The following is a 14,791-nucleotide window of genomic DNA, read 5'->3' as shown; positions in this document are numbered from 1 at the left end:
TTAAAATTCCTTTTTTTTTTTTAAGATTTTTATTTATTCATGAGAGACCCAGAGGGAGGCAGAGACACAGGCAGAGGGAGAAGCAGGCTCCCTGCAGGGAGCCAGACGTGGGACTTGATCCCGGGTCTCTAGGATCACGCCCTGGGCCAAAGGCGGCGCTAAGCCGCTGAGCCAACTGGGCTGCCCATGTTTAATGAAATTAAATTTCTTTCTTTCTTTCTTTCTTTCTTTCTTTCTTTCTTTCTTTCTTTCTTTCTTTCTTTCTTTCTTTCTTTCTGATAGTCACACAGAGAGACAGAGAGAGAGAGAGAGAGAGAGAGAGAGAGAGGTAGAGACATAGGCAGAGGGAGAAGCAGGCTCCATGCACCGGGAGCCCGATGTGGGATTCGATCCTGGGTCTCCAGGATCGCGCCCTGGGCCAAAGGCAGGCGCTAAACCGCTGCGCCACCCAGGGATCCCTGAAATTAAAATTCTTGAGCCGCCCCCCTTTTCCCCTAATTTGAGTGAAATATAATTGGCCTCTGACTTTGTATTCGTTTTAAGTAGACGACATAATGATTTATGTGCATATTGGGAGGTGGTCACTACCATAGCTTTGGTGAATATCCACCAACCTCACAGCTAAACAGGTTTTTTTTTCCCCTTGTGATGAGAACTTTAAGATCTGCCCTCAAATATCCAGTATAATATCATTAACTGTGGTCACTGTGCTATAGGTGACATCCCCAGAATTTGTACCTGGAAGTCGTTTGCACCCTTTCCCCCCCTTCACCCATACTATCTACCTGTTTGTAAACTGTGAAAGTAAATACAGGGGGTTGCTCAAAGCTCCCGATGAGAAGGGTTTATGACTTACTGCTGCAGAGGTTGTCTGACAAAGTGGGCATCTGGTGCAAGACTGCTGCTGCTGCTGCTGGTGCTGTTGGCACTAGGTGGCCTCTGACAACTAAATTAATATTTACATGCAGCTCAGTGGCAGCTTTTGTTCTGCTTCTCACCTTCTCCCCCTGAAAGTGGCCCTCCACCTCCTTGGCTAGGAATACTGTCAGAGTACATGGCCATAGAAGAACATGTTCAAGTGCAGAGAGCCCTCAGGATGGAACCGATCACCTCCCCGGCTCATGTGCCCCATGTAACAGTACCTGACAGCAAAGTTCCAGCCATTCCTGGGCCCCAGGTCAGTGAAATGCCTCTGCAGGTAGGTGTCAGGAAGGATCCTGCTCCCAAGAGCATCAAGTGGCTCTAATTGAATTAAAAAAAAAAAAAAAAAAAAAACAGCGCTGCCAACCTGGTGATCCTTATACCCTACCACTTGTTCCCTCGCCAAGAAAAAAGGAATAAATTAACACTGTCAGGGTGCATTTCTGTCTCTCTTTCCTGCATTGGCATAAATCATTGAGAATCAACCAAGTCACAAAGTCAAAGGTGGGTGGGTATTCAAAGAATAATAATCACTTTTTTTTTTTCTCTCTCATCCCTATTTTTTGTGAGAGAGGAAGGGAGGGAGGAATGTTATTAGTGCCTTAAATCAATCCCATTTTTGGGAAGTGAGAACAAAAGGCATTCTGACATTTTTTTCACAGATTGTCTGGCAGCATTTATACATGTGTTCATGTAGCCTCCTCCCGAAGAACTAAAATAAACAAACAAAAAAAATCAGATGTCACCTTTAGAGGTGTGGCCTTTAGAGTCAGGTCAGCGCACCTTAGCTTTAATAGTTTGGCGGAGAACTAGTCCTCAGGTTCCTCCCTCTCCAAAACAGAGATAAACATGACAGTGAGCACCTCCAACGGAGCCTAAGAATTAAATGAGCTACTGCATGCCCACTCCCAGCCCAGGGTGTTCCGTCCTTGTCAGCTGCTAGGGATGGGCAAAGGGGTAGTAGCAGTTTGGTGGAGGTTGCATTCTCTCTTGTCATCTGAACCTGGATGAGAACTTAGGTCCCAGTTTTCCACCAAGAGCATGTGTTTGCTGCCGCCATAGTCCACACTTGAGGAGAAAACCAGGAGTCCACTGAAGTACATACTGAGTGTCTACTATGAGTCGGGCGCAGGTCCTTGCTCTCTAGGAGCTCATGATTCAGGAGAAGGAGTAGGGGACCTAACAAATTGTTGCAAGAAAATCCCAACCATGCTGTCCCGGAGCTGGGCCAGCACCTAGCAGGGCCGGGGCTCCCAGAGGAGGCGGCTCGGGCTAGAAGCTGAACGCTTGGTTTGTGTGAACATGTGATAAGTTTGCAGGTGTGACAACTCATTAATTCATTTTGGAATGGCGAGCTCATGGCACTAGACACGCATCTGCGATAAAGCAAGGAAAAGTCACTTGTATTCACTGTGTGTATTAAGCTGAGGAAGTGGATATGTCCATTTGAGAAAGATTTTCAATGAGCAGGATTCAAATCAAAAGGGGTTTGAATTTGGTAGGTACCCCCCCCACACGCCCTTTTCAAAGGTATCACAAGTTAGTGATGGGGTTATGTAGCTTCCACTAGGAGCTTCGACTTTTGAAGAGCGAGAAGAGACGGACCCCTGGGTGGCTCAGCAATTGAGCGTCTGCCTTCAGCTCAGGGCGTGATCCCGGAGTCCTGGGATCGAGTCCCATATCGAGCTCCTTGCATGGAACCTGCTTCTCCTGTCTCTGCTTCTCTGTGTCTCTCATGAATAAGTAAATGAAATCTTAAAAAAAAAAAAAAAAAAAAAAAGAGTGAGAAGAGGTTGAAATCTAGCAAGCCCCTCCTGTGCACACCCCTTCTCCAAGTCCCTGCTGAGAAACAGGAGAAAGATCTGCTGTGTTTTGCTTCTGCTCTGGCAAGCCAGTCCTGCAGCGGGGCTGGTCAAGGCCCTCTATCCAGCTGGCCTGGGCTGTGGTCCCATGTGGACGGGTGACCATGGGGCACAGGTGCACAGCCTCCAGGGGGGACTGCAGTGGTACAAAACAGCAGGTCAAAACAGAGAGGGGAGGATGCCCCCTCTCCTTGCTCAGTCTTTGTAAAGCTGCGGCACACACGCATACTCAGGGTAAGGCATGAAGTTAAACCTTTGCAGGTAATGGGATGCTTTGCTGCCTGTAAAAATCTGGATTAAAAAAAAATATTAATAAAAATCTTTTAAAATCTGGTTTTTGAAGACCACTTAGCAGCAGGCAAAAGCCATTCATGATTTAATGTTGCACGAAAAAGCAACTTGCAAAACCACACATTAGGGATGATTCTAATTGTTTTTAAGTTCACGTAGATAAACCTTCATAGAGTATACCCAAGTATTTGTGCGTATGTAAAAAGAAAATAAACCAAAATGCAGTACTGGCTATATTCCAGCAGTAGAATTTTACAAGTGATTTTTCTGTTCTTTTATGTATTTTCAAAATTGTCTACATGTGCTCCTATTACAATGAGGGAAAAATAGGAATTTCCTGATTCTCTTAAGTGAGCTGAAATTAGCCCTGACAAAGCTATCTGCATGTTGGTCCGTCAACCTATCAGCCCTGGACTAGATAGACATCCTTAGGAGTATACCTACCGCAAGGCCTGTGATGGGACAGTATTTATTTCCACAAGTATAAGCTCTCAAGATTAATTTCTGGCTGGTACTTGAGAGAACTAACTATAGGTAGAGTTAAGGAGATGTCAATGAATTCTGTGAATATGCTCAGAATATTCCCAGAGTTATTTTTGCCTCAAGACGTGGGTGAAGCAACTTGTAGATGAAGCTTACCCGAGGCCTTAAAAAACAAGAAGTACAAGCAAAATACAGCCAACAGAAAAATGTGGCTTCTTTCTGGAGACCCCACCAAGGACCCAGATTGAAAGCCGCTTTCCTTTGTCTTCAGGGCCCCCATGGCGTTGTCTGCCCGTGTTTGGCACTTATGCATCCAGGTCTACCTGCAAGAGGAAAGGGAGGGGACAAGAATTGGCTCTGTCCATCCATGTTCATCCATATCTAACCCTTAAGTGCAAGTCCTCTGATTTTAGGAACTTACCAGGCAGCTTCCTTTTTTCAATTCTTCCAACAAACATTTGTTGAGCACCTCATGTATCCCAAGCCCTGTAAACACAAAGTCAGATGAGACTAGAACTTCAAGGAGCTCCATCAACAGAGGGAGTGGCCCTATGGAGAGAAAATACTAGTACATACCACGCAGTAAGTAAAGCGATGTCGAGGTGCTGCAGGGCTGCCTGAGGAAGGGCTCCCAGGGTTAACCCAGGGATTGGGACAGGGGACTAAGAGAGGACTCCTGGAAGACAGAATGCCCCAGACGAATCTTCAAGGATGAGCAGTAACTCACCAGCCAAGGGTGGGAGATCGGAAGAGGGTGTTTTGCCAAAAGCAAAAGCCATTCCACAATAGACAGAATGCTTGGCCATTTGGAATCGTCTCTGGGGTAATTGTTGCAATGAGGACATCCTCTCAGATGAAGGCCAGCCTCCTGGCCGCTGCACCTCTAAGTACTGGTTGTGAGACTGTCAAGCCCTGCAGTGTGGCCTTTGTGTAATATGCTGCGACTTAATGTGGTGTCAGCTCTGTGAACACCTTGGAACAGCGAGTAGTTGGCTAGGTAGGGGACGTCAGCTTCTAGTCCTACAATCGTGGATCCCCCAGGGTGGAAAGAGACCTCAAGGTCACCTGGAGGAGCCCCTACTCCCAGTGCCATCCCCTCAGTGACCATGATGGGTGCTGTAGTTAGGTGGGTCTAGCCTCCGCCAGCCATCTAGGCACAGCCTTTATTCACCAGCGCTTGTGTAGCAGCACTCTGAGGCTCCTCATGGTGCCCTTGGCTTCTCCACCCCATCTGGGGCTTCCATGCACAGAAAAGGTCCATGCTTTGAATGTCCGACTGCATTCCTCCTTGGATGTGATGAGCTCTGCTGACCCCCGGAGACCAAAGAACAGCCAGGTGAGGGGCTGTCATTTTCTGGGGTACAGAGCTAACACACTCCTGCCATTGTAGTTCCTGAAGTACGGTGGCTGTTTTTTTAGTGCTAATGGAAAATGCCAGTAGGCAGGTCAGGATGGTCTACTGGTAAACAGCAGCTTCCCAGCCTGGGCCAACAAGGCCTCTTTCCCCGTGGTGTCCTATCCCCCCTCAGCTTGCTCCCTTACTGTCACTTTCCTCAGGTGATGGGCAAGCGAGTATGATATACCTTGTCAGCCATTTTGGCAGGAGTGGGTTAAACAAAGGGAGCTCTTGAACAAACGTTCACCTGAAGAAACAGACACCATCTATGCCCCCTTCCACAAAGGACTTAAGGCAGCCTCCATGAATAGGTATGACAGGTCTGAAAACCTAGGCGCACACAGATCTGAACTAGGGCAGAGGTCTACTCAAAGGAAGCTCAATGCCAGGGAAAGAGTTTTAACGTCAACACGCGGACCACAGAGTTGGCCATAGCTGTTAGAGCTGAGCCTCAGATTTGGCTGTGAGCTCCCTGGACGTCAAGGCAAAGAGGGAGATGCTTGCTGCTTTGAAAGAGGAGCATAACTCATCCTCTCAGAAAACAAAGCTTCAATGAGGCATAAGGTCTGAAAGAACCTTTCGCCTGGGGGTCTGTGACGGAACACTGTATGATAGCATCTCACACAGAGCGAGTCCCCCAGACACAAGATGTGCCCTTGGAGGTGGCCTCGGTGGAAGTAGAACACGAGCAGCCTCGTGACAGCAATAAGGCAGGAAGCCCCGTGGCACAAAATACTGGCTCCTCTGAGGTCAGACCTAGGTTTGAATCCTGACTCTGCCCCCATTACCACAGCAGTTTGAACTTGGCCCAGTTAATCAGTCTCACCGATCCTGAGCTGCTCACACATAAAATGGGGGGTTGAGGGAACCATTCTCCCTTTATAAGTAGTTGTGAGGACTGGATGATCCACGGCCAGCACTCAGCAGATAGTAGTAAGCCACGTCCTGTGGGAGGGCCTGCAAGGGCTGCTTTATCCTCCCTGTGAGATGATATAGAAGATGGTCTGGGGTCACAGGTGGTGCAGCTGAGGTGCAGGGATAACACCCAGCACAGCTGCAGGGGTGCTCGTGTGCAAGTGAATGTCCATGTACCACATTGTTCAGCTAAGCGGGATAGAAACTAGACAGTTGAAGTTCACACCCTCTGCTCTGCCCTTGGAGTAGACATATTGGGGCTCCGGGTTAAAGAAGGAGCTATGTCTTTTAAAATTCAACCAAACAGATGTTAGACTTGACATCCAGTGTGAAAATGGAAGCACCTACATGGGATCCTTGGCCAAATGGATGGCCAGCCCCACTGGTATGTGGAGGTGAGCCAGAGTAACGCCTGCAAGCAGGGCCTTGGGTTTCACTTGGAACAGTGTCCAGCACTCTCTGCCAAAAATGGAAACGGCACTTAGAACCCCAAGGTGGTGGGTAAGGAATAAGGAAGCAGTTTTTGAGCTAGAATATTTTCTCTTGTTTCCAGTTATCAAAATGGAAAAGCTTATAATATTTTATGACTATAAAATTACTCATCTTCATTTGAATAAAGTTCAAACCACACGAAGAAATACAAAGAGAAGGACCCTGCACAGCCTCAACACTCAAAGATGACCATTAGTAAAAATCTTAATATACATCCTTGTTTTCTATGCACATAGATACCATCTATGTATATATGTCTATATATTTTTACTTTTGACCAGTTTTTTTTTAATGACTCAATTTTCAGTATAACCAGCTGCCTTGTGTTCCACTGTGTGGACTTCTGTAGTATACTTAGTCCTCTATTTATGAAAACCTTAAACATTATAATGAATATTCTTGCAAAAATGCCACTGAACTCTTCCGCCTGAAAAATGTTCAAGCCCATACTTTTATCAAAAATGCTTGGCTTTTTTTTCTCTGTCTCTCTCTCCTTCTAAAAATAAAAGAATGCTTTTGTTTCCAGCCCCATCCTGGGCCACCTCCACAGCTGCTCCTCCAGGCCGGGAGGCAGCTTGGCTCTTAAGGATGCAGATAAAGCTCATGGCTAGGACAGAACCAAAAGGCATCCCTAACCCAGGGTACCCCAAACAAGCCCAGACTGGATGGACACAGGAGGACATGCTAGATTCCTAGGGCAAGCAAGGTCAAGAACTGGGCTCTCCCTGCACTTGTTTAGAGGTTTCTAACAAGGAAGGAAGAATGAAGCTCCTCACAGGGGGGTGGGGATGGGCTGGGGCTACAGTGACTGGAGTGGTCAAATTCCACCTGCCAATATCTATACCTCTAGTAAGAGCCTATTTACTGTATGGTGCGCTTACACATCTCTAAGTTTTATGAGCTGGTTCTTCCTTTATATAAGCTATTTGGAAATTTTCACTTCTTCATTATAATGATTATCAGGTTATGGAAATGGTAAGTATTAAGTTTTCAAATAAAACATAAAAGTATAAAGCAGGAAAAAAAACCATAAAAGAATCCTAGTGATGCATCAGTTAATATAAATAGCTGAGTGACCAGAATTTTTCCAAGGGGACAGACGACTCACATCGGTGCTGCAGTTTTTCCAACACCAACCTGATGAATGTTCTGGGTACAGCCTCCGTGACTAGGATGTAGGAGGACAATGAAGGGCATCTCTTTGTCTCTCCACGAGCCTCCCCTAATTCCCAGACACTCGCTAGGGACTCAACCCTTGACACATGGAAGTCGCCAAATATGTGTCCAAGGTGACGGTTAGCTGTGGTCCTGACTGCCGTGAGCTCCCAGTAAATGCAAGCTTGCCAAAACATCTCCCGTTTGCATAAAAAAGATAAGTGTGTGCCCCTTGGCTACCATTAGGCTCTATCCTTAAAATACGAGGGCTCTGCAAATTCCTCTAATGTAGCAATTCTTAATTCGCAGATCAGGATCCCTAGGGGAAAAGGGAAGGGCTTTGGAGGTTGTCGTGTCCCCCCTGGGGCGGTTGTCCCCATGGACTTGGGATTCCCTGCCTTCATCCTAAAAGCCTCTGCTAGAGAGGGAGTGCTGCTGGGCGTCCTTTATCATGGAAGGGGCACATGCAGTGGTTGACAGTCCTCATGATGATGGATCATGTCAAGTCACAAAGGACACCCACTGCTTGGAGGCTGCCTCTCCACTGGTCCTGGCATGAAACCCAAGCAAATTGTGTACTTTTCAGGACCCTCACCCTGGCCAAGATGCATCGACCACCCAAGAGCTTCTATATTTAATGTTTATTTTAAGTTTATTTGTTTTTTTTTTTTTTAACAGTTCTCAAAAGTCCTTTATCGCAACTGTAGTTGTAAGGTAGAGTGGTCAAGAGCATGGCTACCAACACTTGTATTCAAATCCTAGCTCAGCCAGGTGCCAGCTTCATGACCAAGTTACTGAACCATTCTGTGCTCAATTCGCTCACATGTAAAACAGGAGCAATAATAGCCCCACAGTTATTAATAACCCCTACAGGGTGGTTGTTAGGGTTCGAGGTGGTCCATGTGAAGTGTGTCATATGGTCCATGGCACACAGAAAATAATGTGGGCTGAGATTGCCATTAGTTGAGTGTAATCGTGAGTGATTCTCAAAACAGTCCAGTGAAGTCGGTCCTGCATGTTATTATCCCCATTATCCCCATTTTCATGTAAAGAAAAATGAGGCTCTCAGAGCATGCTGTCCCCAGGAATCATCCTCCATGCCTGCACCAAACATACATGCACAACACGGGCTATCCTCTTTCATTGGTGGTCTTTGTGAGGTAGAAGATGCTCAAGGCCGATAGCCATAATAAGTGCGATTCTAGAAAGACACTCATGCTGAAAAGCCAAGGTAGGTATTTCCCAATAAGCTAGGAGGGGCAGAAGGAGCCATGGCCGGAGACAGGCTGGCTCACGTCATCTGAAAGATGTAAAGTAAAGTAGGACATGTAAAGCCAAAGGAGTTTGAATGTATCCCCAAGGGAGGTCGTGACTGGAGAGGAGAACATGGTTGTGGGACAGTCCAGCTCTGTGGTTTGGGCTAACAGGTGAAGGGACACCTTAGTGCTGACTGTGCTGCTGTGACCAGGATGGATCACAGGAAGTGGGGTGATTCCTCATGTGGCTGAGGGTGGGGTGGTTCCAGGACTGACTCCCCACGACTCCACACTGTTCATGCCAGCTCACGGGCTGGCAGTTCCTCTTCCTGCTGAATCTGCCCAGCCTTCTTTAGCATTGCATGGTGTTCCTGTTTTTTGTGGCTTCTTGAACAGCCATTCCAAGACTTAGTGACCTAGAAGAACATCCATTTCATAATGTTTATGATTCTGTGAGTAAGGGATTTGGGCAAAATGGGGCAGTTCTGCTTTCGTCTGCTCAGTGGTATGTGGGGCCTCCACTGGGGTGGCTCAGATGGCTGCTGATGTTGGGACAGCTCTACTGGGGCCAAGTGTCTGCATTCTTGGGGCCTCCCTGTGCAGCATTTCCTAGAGATCACAAGTCCGGGATGACTCCTTTGCTGTGTATCCGGTGGCGAGGCTGGGATGACTGCCACTGCTGGTTCTTTCCAGGCAGCCTCTGCCTCTGGCTAGCCTGGTTATTTGCACAGCATGGTGACCTCAGGGCGGTCAGATGTTTACCCATGGCTGCTTTCCTCAGAGCGAGTGTTTGCCCAAGAGGCCTGGGTCAAAGCTACAGGGCTCCCCACCACCAAATCTCAAAGCTCCCCACATGTCCCTTCTGCTGCAATCTGCTAATTGGAAAAGTCAGTAGGGCCCACCCAGATTCAAGTAGGTGGGGAAACAGACTGACCATCCTGGGGGGATGTCACGGCAGGCGTGAAAGGGCAGCGGAACTGATGGCAGCCGTTGTGGGGAGCAGCCCCCACGCGGGGTAGGGTTAAAGCATGGACCTTGAGTTACAGACACTCGTTCACATCACAGCTCTGTGACTTTCTAGTTCTGTGATGTTGGGCAAGTTACTTAACCTCTCTGAGCCTCGACTTCCTCATCTATGAAGCAAGGATAATGGTATTTGGCAGGTAACTGTGGTAATCCTTAAGACAACAACTCTAAGGCTTGGCCCACTCAATTCCTAATGCCTGGAAGTCCTCACGTGATGGTAGCTGTGCTGCCTAAGGCAACGACCCTGTAGTATACGTACACCGCACAGGGTGCGGCTATGGTAGTGCTGTGGCCCTGGCGTGTCCTTTGGCTCCTCATCCATTCATTCACTGAGCACGTACTGAGCGCCTGCGGTGTGCCAGCCACACTCCCAGGCACCGGCCTCACCACAGTTGTGAAGATAACAATACAAGTAGAGGGTAGTTGGGCCTTCAGGTGTTGGAGCAGCATCCCTAGCGCCCCAGTGCCAGCTAACGTCACTGGGGGCAGCAGGCCTGGCTCAAAGGAGGAGGCCACTTCAGCCTCCCTCATGTTGCAGTATTGACTTTTGGTCTCATCCCAGGAGAAGCTCCTACTCTCACAATAAGTGTCCTCCCATTTAAATAGTGTATCTAAGTTACTAGGTAAGGAGAGGCAAGGGAAATGAACCTTCGTCCCCACCCAAAGACGTGTCTGCAGGTCCTGAGGGTCAGAAACACTCAGCATTCTGAAGCCCTGTCAGAACCAGCCGCTCCTCATGCCCATGGACCCTCCCTGGCTTCCAGAATCAAGACCTCAAACATTGAGGTGGCAAAAGAGATAGGGAAGGTAACAATGTCCAACTCCTTACTGTACATGATCATGAGAAAAGAACTCTTTATTCTAAATTAAAATGAAAAGCCAGGCATCAAGAGAAAACACAAGCCAAACCAGGAGAGGCCATTGGACACAGTGTGGTCTCCGTGTCTTATTTGCGCAGTTTCCTAACACCACAAACTAATTAAAAAATGAAAAAGCAGGGCTTCTAACCTGGGACCTTTCAAAACCTTTAGGCTTCCAATAATAGTCCTGCGAAAAATCACACTTGCTCAAATGAGCATCTTTGACTTTCATTTGAAGACACTGGAGCTTTTAAGTAAATCTCACTTTCAGGAATTTGTTTTTAGGTTAATGATAAAGCAATTCACACTCCTTAAGCTCCTGCTCCAGTAGCTACAAGCTGCACATTGGCACCGCGTCTGCTGCCTTTCCCTCAGCCCATCTGCGCACCCAGCGCACCAGTGGCTGCCTCAGAGCCCTGTCAGCTGGACGGCAACCATCTCCACAGGCTTGCCCGGCAAGCCCGAGCACCCAGCACTTCACACGGAGACTGCAGAGGTCAGAAGCCCCAGTGTGCCTTTCAGAGGCTCCCCTCTGCGCGCTAGGAGGCAAAGCTGACGGTGACGTGGGTGCCCGGGGTAGGCAGTCGAAGGGTTCCGCCCTCTTGGTGCCGGGCTGGCCGGAGCTGTCTGCGGCCCTCCTCCACTGTCATTTGTGGGTGCCCTGCTAATTTACTCGTGTGACTCCTCCTCGGAGGCAAACGTGGGATCTGCGCTCACTGCAGGAGGTGCTCGAGTGGGCTGTGCAGGGTTCGGGGTCTCCCGCAAGCACACATCCATCCTGTGGGGCCATCGCTTCCTCTGTCACCCAGAGAGGAAGATACCTCCTCTGTTGAGAGAGCTTTCCGTCTCCGAGGCCTTGTCCCTCCTTGAGCGTAAGACCTCAACAGTCTGGTGTCGCCCTGAAACCTGGTCTGTCCAGAGACCCATGGCCTCGTCCACGTGGCTTCCGAAGGCCATCCTGTGTCCCTTGCCCTGACGTCATCACATGGGAACAATCCCAGGCGGTTCTGCCCAGCACCATGGTAAATGAGCCTTTCTATGTGCTTGACTGGGGAGGACGGGCGGGTGCGGGGGCACCGTTGCAAAAGCAGCATAAGCAGAGGCCATCTGTGTTTTAAAAAACCATGAACAGACATTCTAGGGTCGCTGACCAGAATGAGACCTTGAGAAGCCCCCGCCCGCTGTCTGCGGGCCCCCTGTGGGCCACGGGCATCTGCGCGCTCTGGTGCACCCTGACCCGGGGGCATGGCCAAGACCTGCCTCTTTGAGGTGGGCGGCGTCGGATTTTCTCACTGAGAGAAGACCGGGCGGAGCTGTGCGGGGAAGAGAAGGCGGGAATCGGGGATACATATCCAGAGAAGAGGAAACAAAGCCAGAGTCGTCTTGGAGGGAGCGGTTGAAGGTCTGAAGAGGAGACCCTTTCTCCCAGTCGCTGCTCGGACCGGCATTCGGGCCCGACACACTCTCCTGTCTCTTGCTGGTTTGATGATGAAATATGGAGCCGACCCACAGGGAGAGCAAGCGCCTCACGAGAGAGATGGATAATTGGCTCTGTTTGCACGCTGGCGGCTGTAGCTGTGAGACACCACAGCAGCATGACTAATGCCTCTCCCCTCCGCCTAAATTAGATTTTGATTGTGCTTCGGAGATGTTCACTGAATCACAGATGTTTGAGGTAAAAAGGCCCAGCCCTGTCAGGCACGGCTCCTGCGGCGCGTGTGGGCCGGCGCACAGGGGCGGCGGGGCCGGCGGCGGGGAGGGAGCCGCGGCGGCCCCTGGGGCCAGGGGGTGCGGCCCGGGGAAGGCGGGGCCCCGCTGTCGTCCCGCCCCTCGGCTCGGCCAGCCTGCGGCCGCGGGGTAAGCGCCCCCCCTCTCCCGCAGAACCTGGCCTACGAGATCATCCTGACGCTGGGACAGGCGTTCGAGGTCGCTTACCAGCTCGCGCTGCAGGCCAGGAAGGGGGGCCATTCGTCGACGCTTCCCGAGAGCTTCGAAAACAAGCCCTCCAAACCCATCCCCAAACCCCGCGTCAGCATCCGCAAATCGGTGGTAAGTAGGAAAGAAACGTGAGCTGCAGGCCTCGCTGGGGGCCGGCGGGTGGGGGGGGGCGTCTCCGCCCGGCCTGCGCCCTCCACCCCCGCCCGGCTCCCGCACCCCGGGGGGGCATCCGACCCTGGAGGCTCCCAAGGACACTCCGACTTTCTCTGTCACCCGCGGCAGCCCTGCGACAGGGGGGGCCCAGTGCTGCCCAGTCTTTCCTGAAGGTTCCGGCAGGCGAGGAAACGACGTTCCCTGAGGCTTCGCTGCCCTGAGCGGGCTCCCGCCCTCCCGCCCGGCGCCCTGCAGAGCCGCCCTCCTTCCTCCAGGAACGTCCCCTCCCCTCCGCAGCCGCCGAGACCTCGTGTCCTGGGGAGGCCGTCCCGCGGCCTCCGTGCTTCCCCGCCAGCCTCCACCCGGCCCTGCTCGGCGGCCACGGGGCAGCACCCAGGTGCCCGCCCTCACACCCGTCCGCCCTCTAGCTCTAGCTCTCTCCTCCCTGTTTGTGGGGTCCCTGGCTTGTGGGGTCACAGGGCAGGCGTAGGATCCCTAACGTCTGTCAGGAAGCACCTCCCTTGGTGACCACGCGGCTCCTGGTTTGCAGTCTTCTCTTGGGCCTCTACTCCTGTCACGGTTCTTGGCAGCCTCAACACCCTCCGTGGGGACGACCCCTCCAGCATCTGGCCTTTGCCCCTTGATGGCTCATTATTACCCCCCTTCGGCCATTCCGTCCCATGCTCATCCCTCATCTCTGAGCATCACCAGTGACAAACCGGTCCCCGAAAGTCTTCCCTTCAGATGCCACGGTCCCTTCAGCTCTGCCCCCACCGGGCCCCACTGGTTCCCAATGTTGGCGCACTCCCACACATCCAGACTTGTGTGTCCAACTGCTGCGACATCTAACAGACATCTGAAACGCAGCATGTCCACAACAGAATTCTCTTCACTTTAATTCCGGTATGATTGACATACAGTGTTCCATTAGTTTCCACTTTATAGTAGAGATTTAACAGCTCTACGTACTGCTCGGTGCTCATCTGGACACGGAGCCTTAATCCCCTTCACCTGTTTCCCTCATCCCCCACCTACTGCCCCACTGCTAACCCTCATTTCTCTATAAGTTAAGAGTCTGGGGTTTTTTTGTTGTTGTTCATTTTTTAGAAAACAAATATAAATGAAGTCGTGTGGTAGTTGTCTTTCTCTGACTTATTTCACTTAGCTTTGTACCTTGTGGATCTGTGTTGTTGCAAATGGCAAGATTTCATTTTGTATGGCTGAGTCCTATTCCCTCCTGTGTGTGTGTGTGTGTGTGTGTGTGTGTGTGTGTGTGTACACACCACTTTTTCTTTATCCATTCATCCATCCGTGGACACCTGGGCTGCTCCCATATCCTGGCTGCTGTAAATAATGCTCAGTAAACATAGGGGTGCATGTATCTTTCCAACTTCATGTTTCATATTCTTTGGGTAAATATCCAGTAGTGCAGTTACTGGGTCATATTGGTAGTTCTGTTTTTAATTTTTTAGGAAGCCCCACACTGATTTTCCACAGTGGCTGCACCAGTTTGCATTCCCACCAGCAGTGCCTGAGGGTTCCTTTTTCTCCATATCCTTGCAACACTTGTTTCTTATGTTGTTGATGTTAGCCATTCTGACAGGTATGAAGTGATATATCTCATTGTGGTTTTGATTTGCATTTCCCTGATGATGAGGGATGTTGAGCATCTTTTCATGTGTCTCTTGGCCATCCATATGTCTTCTTTGGAGAAATGTTTCACGTCTTCTACTCATTTTTAATTGGATGATTGGGCGTTTTGGGTGTTGGGTTGTTTACAGTCTTTATATATTGTAGATATTAACCCCTTATCAGAGTTGTCATTTGCAAATATCTTCTCCCATTCGGTAGGTTGTATTTTGATTTTGTTGATTGTTTCCTTTGCTGTGCAGAAGCTTTTTATGTTGATGTAGTCCCAATGGTTGATTTTTGCTTTTGTTTCCATTGCTTCAGGAGACATATCTAGAAAAACACTGCTATGGCTGATGTCAGAGGAATTACTGCCTGCTCTCTCTTCTAGGATCTTTATGGTTTCAGGTCTCA

General features: G+C 49.8%; 2 protein-coding genes across 39 annotated transcripts in view; one reads left to right on the top strand and one right to left on the bottom strand.

Moving 5' to 3' along the window:
- Positions 1-14,791, bottom strand: part of APAF1 (apoptotic peptidase activating factor 1) — a 146,052-nt gene that overhangs the window by 20,240 nt on the left and 111,021 nt on the right. For 5 of the 16 annotated variants that reach the window (XR_005370660.1, XR_005370663.1, XR_005370662.1 and 2 more), the window contains 2 exons: positions 3,979-4,043; positions 3,714-3,880 (listed from right to left, as the gene is read on the bottom strand). Coding sequence is in view for 8 of the 16 variants with exons in the window: in XM_038558766.1 (XP_038414694.1) it covers positions 9,068-9,187 (120 nt within the window). In the remaining 8 variants the exon portion in view is untranslated. Of the gene's footprint in view, positions 1-1,142; positions 1,243-1,436; positions 2,676-3,713; positions 3,881-3,978; positions 4,044-8,285; positions 9,188-14,791 lie in introns of those variants that run through there. The other 11 variants (XM_038558759.1, XM_038558760.1, XM_038558768.1 and 8 more) reach the window with 7 other exon arrangements.
- Positions 1-14,791, top strand: part of ANKS1B (ankyrin repeat and sterile alpha motif domain containing 1B) — a 1,057,476-nt gene that overhangs the window by 1,032,473 nt on the left and 10,212 nt on the right. For 22 of the 23 annotated variants that reach the window (XM_038558749.1, XM_038558744.1, XM_038558739.1 and 19 more), the window contains one exon: positions 12,539-12,706. In XM_038558749.1, the coding sequence (XP_038414677.1) occupies positions 12,539-12,706 (168 nt within the window). Of the gene's footprint in view, positions 1-12,538; positions 12,707-12,877; positions 13,023-14,791 lie in introns of those variants that run through there. The other variant, XM_038558741.1, reaches the window with a different exon arrangement.

This window comes from Canis lupus, chromosome 15 (genome assembly GCF_011100685.1).
Source record: "Canis lupus familiaris isolate Mischka breed German Shepherd chromosome 15, alternate assembly UU_Cfam_GSD_1.0, whole genome shotgun sequence".
NCBI classification, from domain to species: domain Eukaryota; kingdom Metazoa; phylum Chordata; class Mammalia; order Carnivora; family Canidae; genus Canis; species Canis lupus.
The sequence above is the reverse complement of the archived record's forward strand: the minus strand, read 5'-3'. Positions and strand labels throughout refer to the sequence as shown.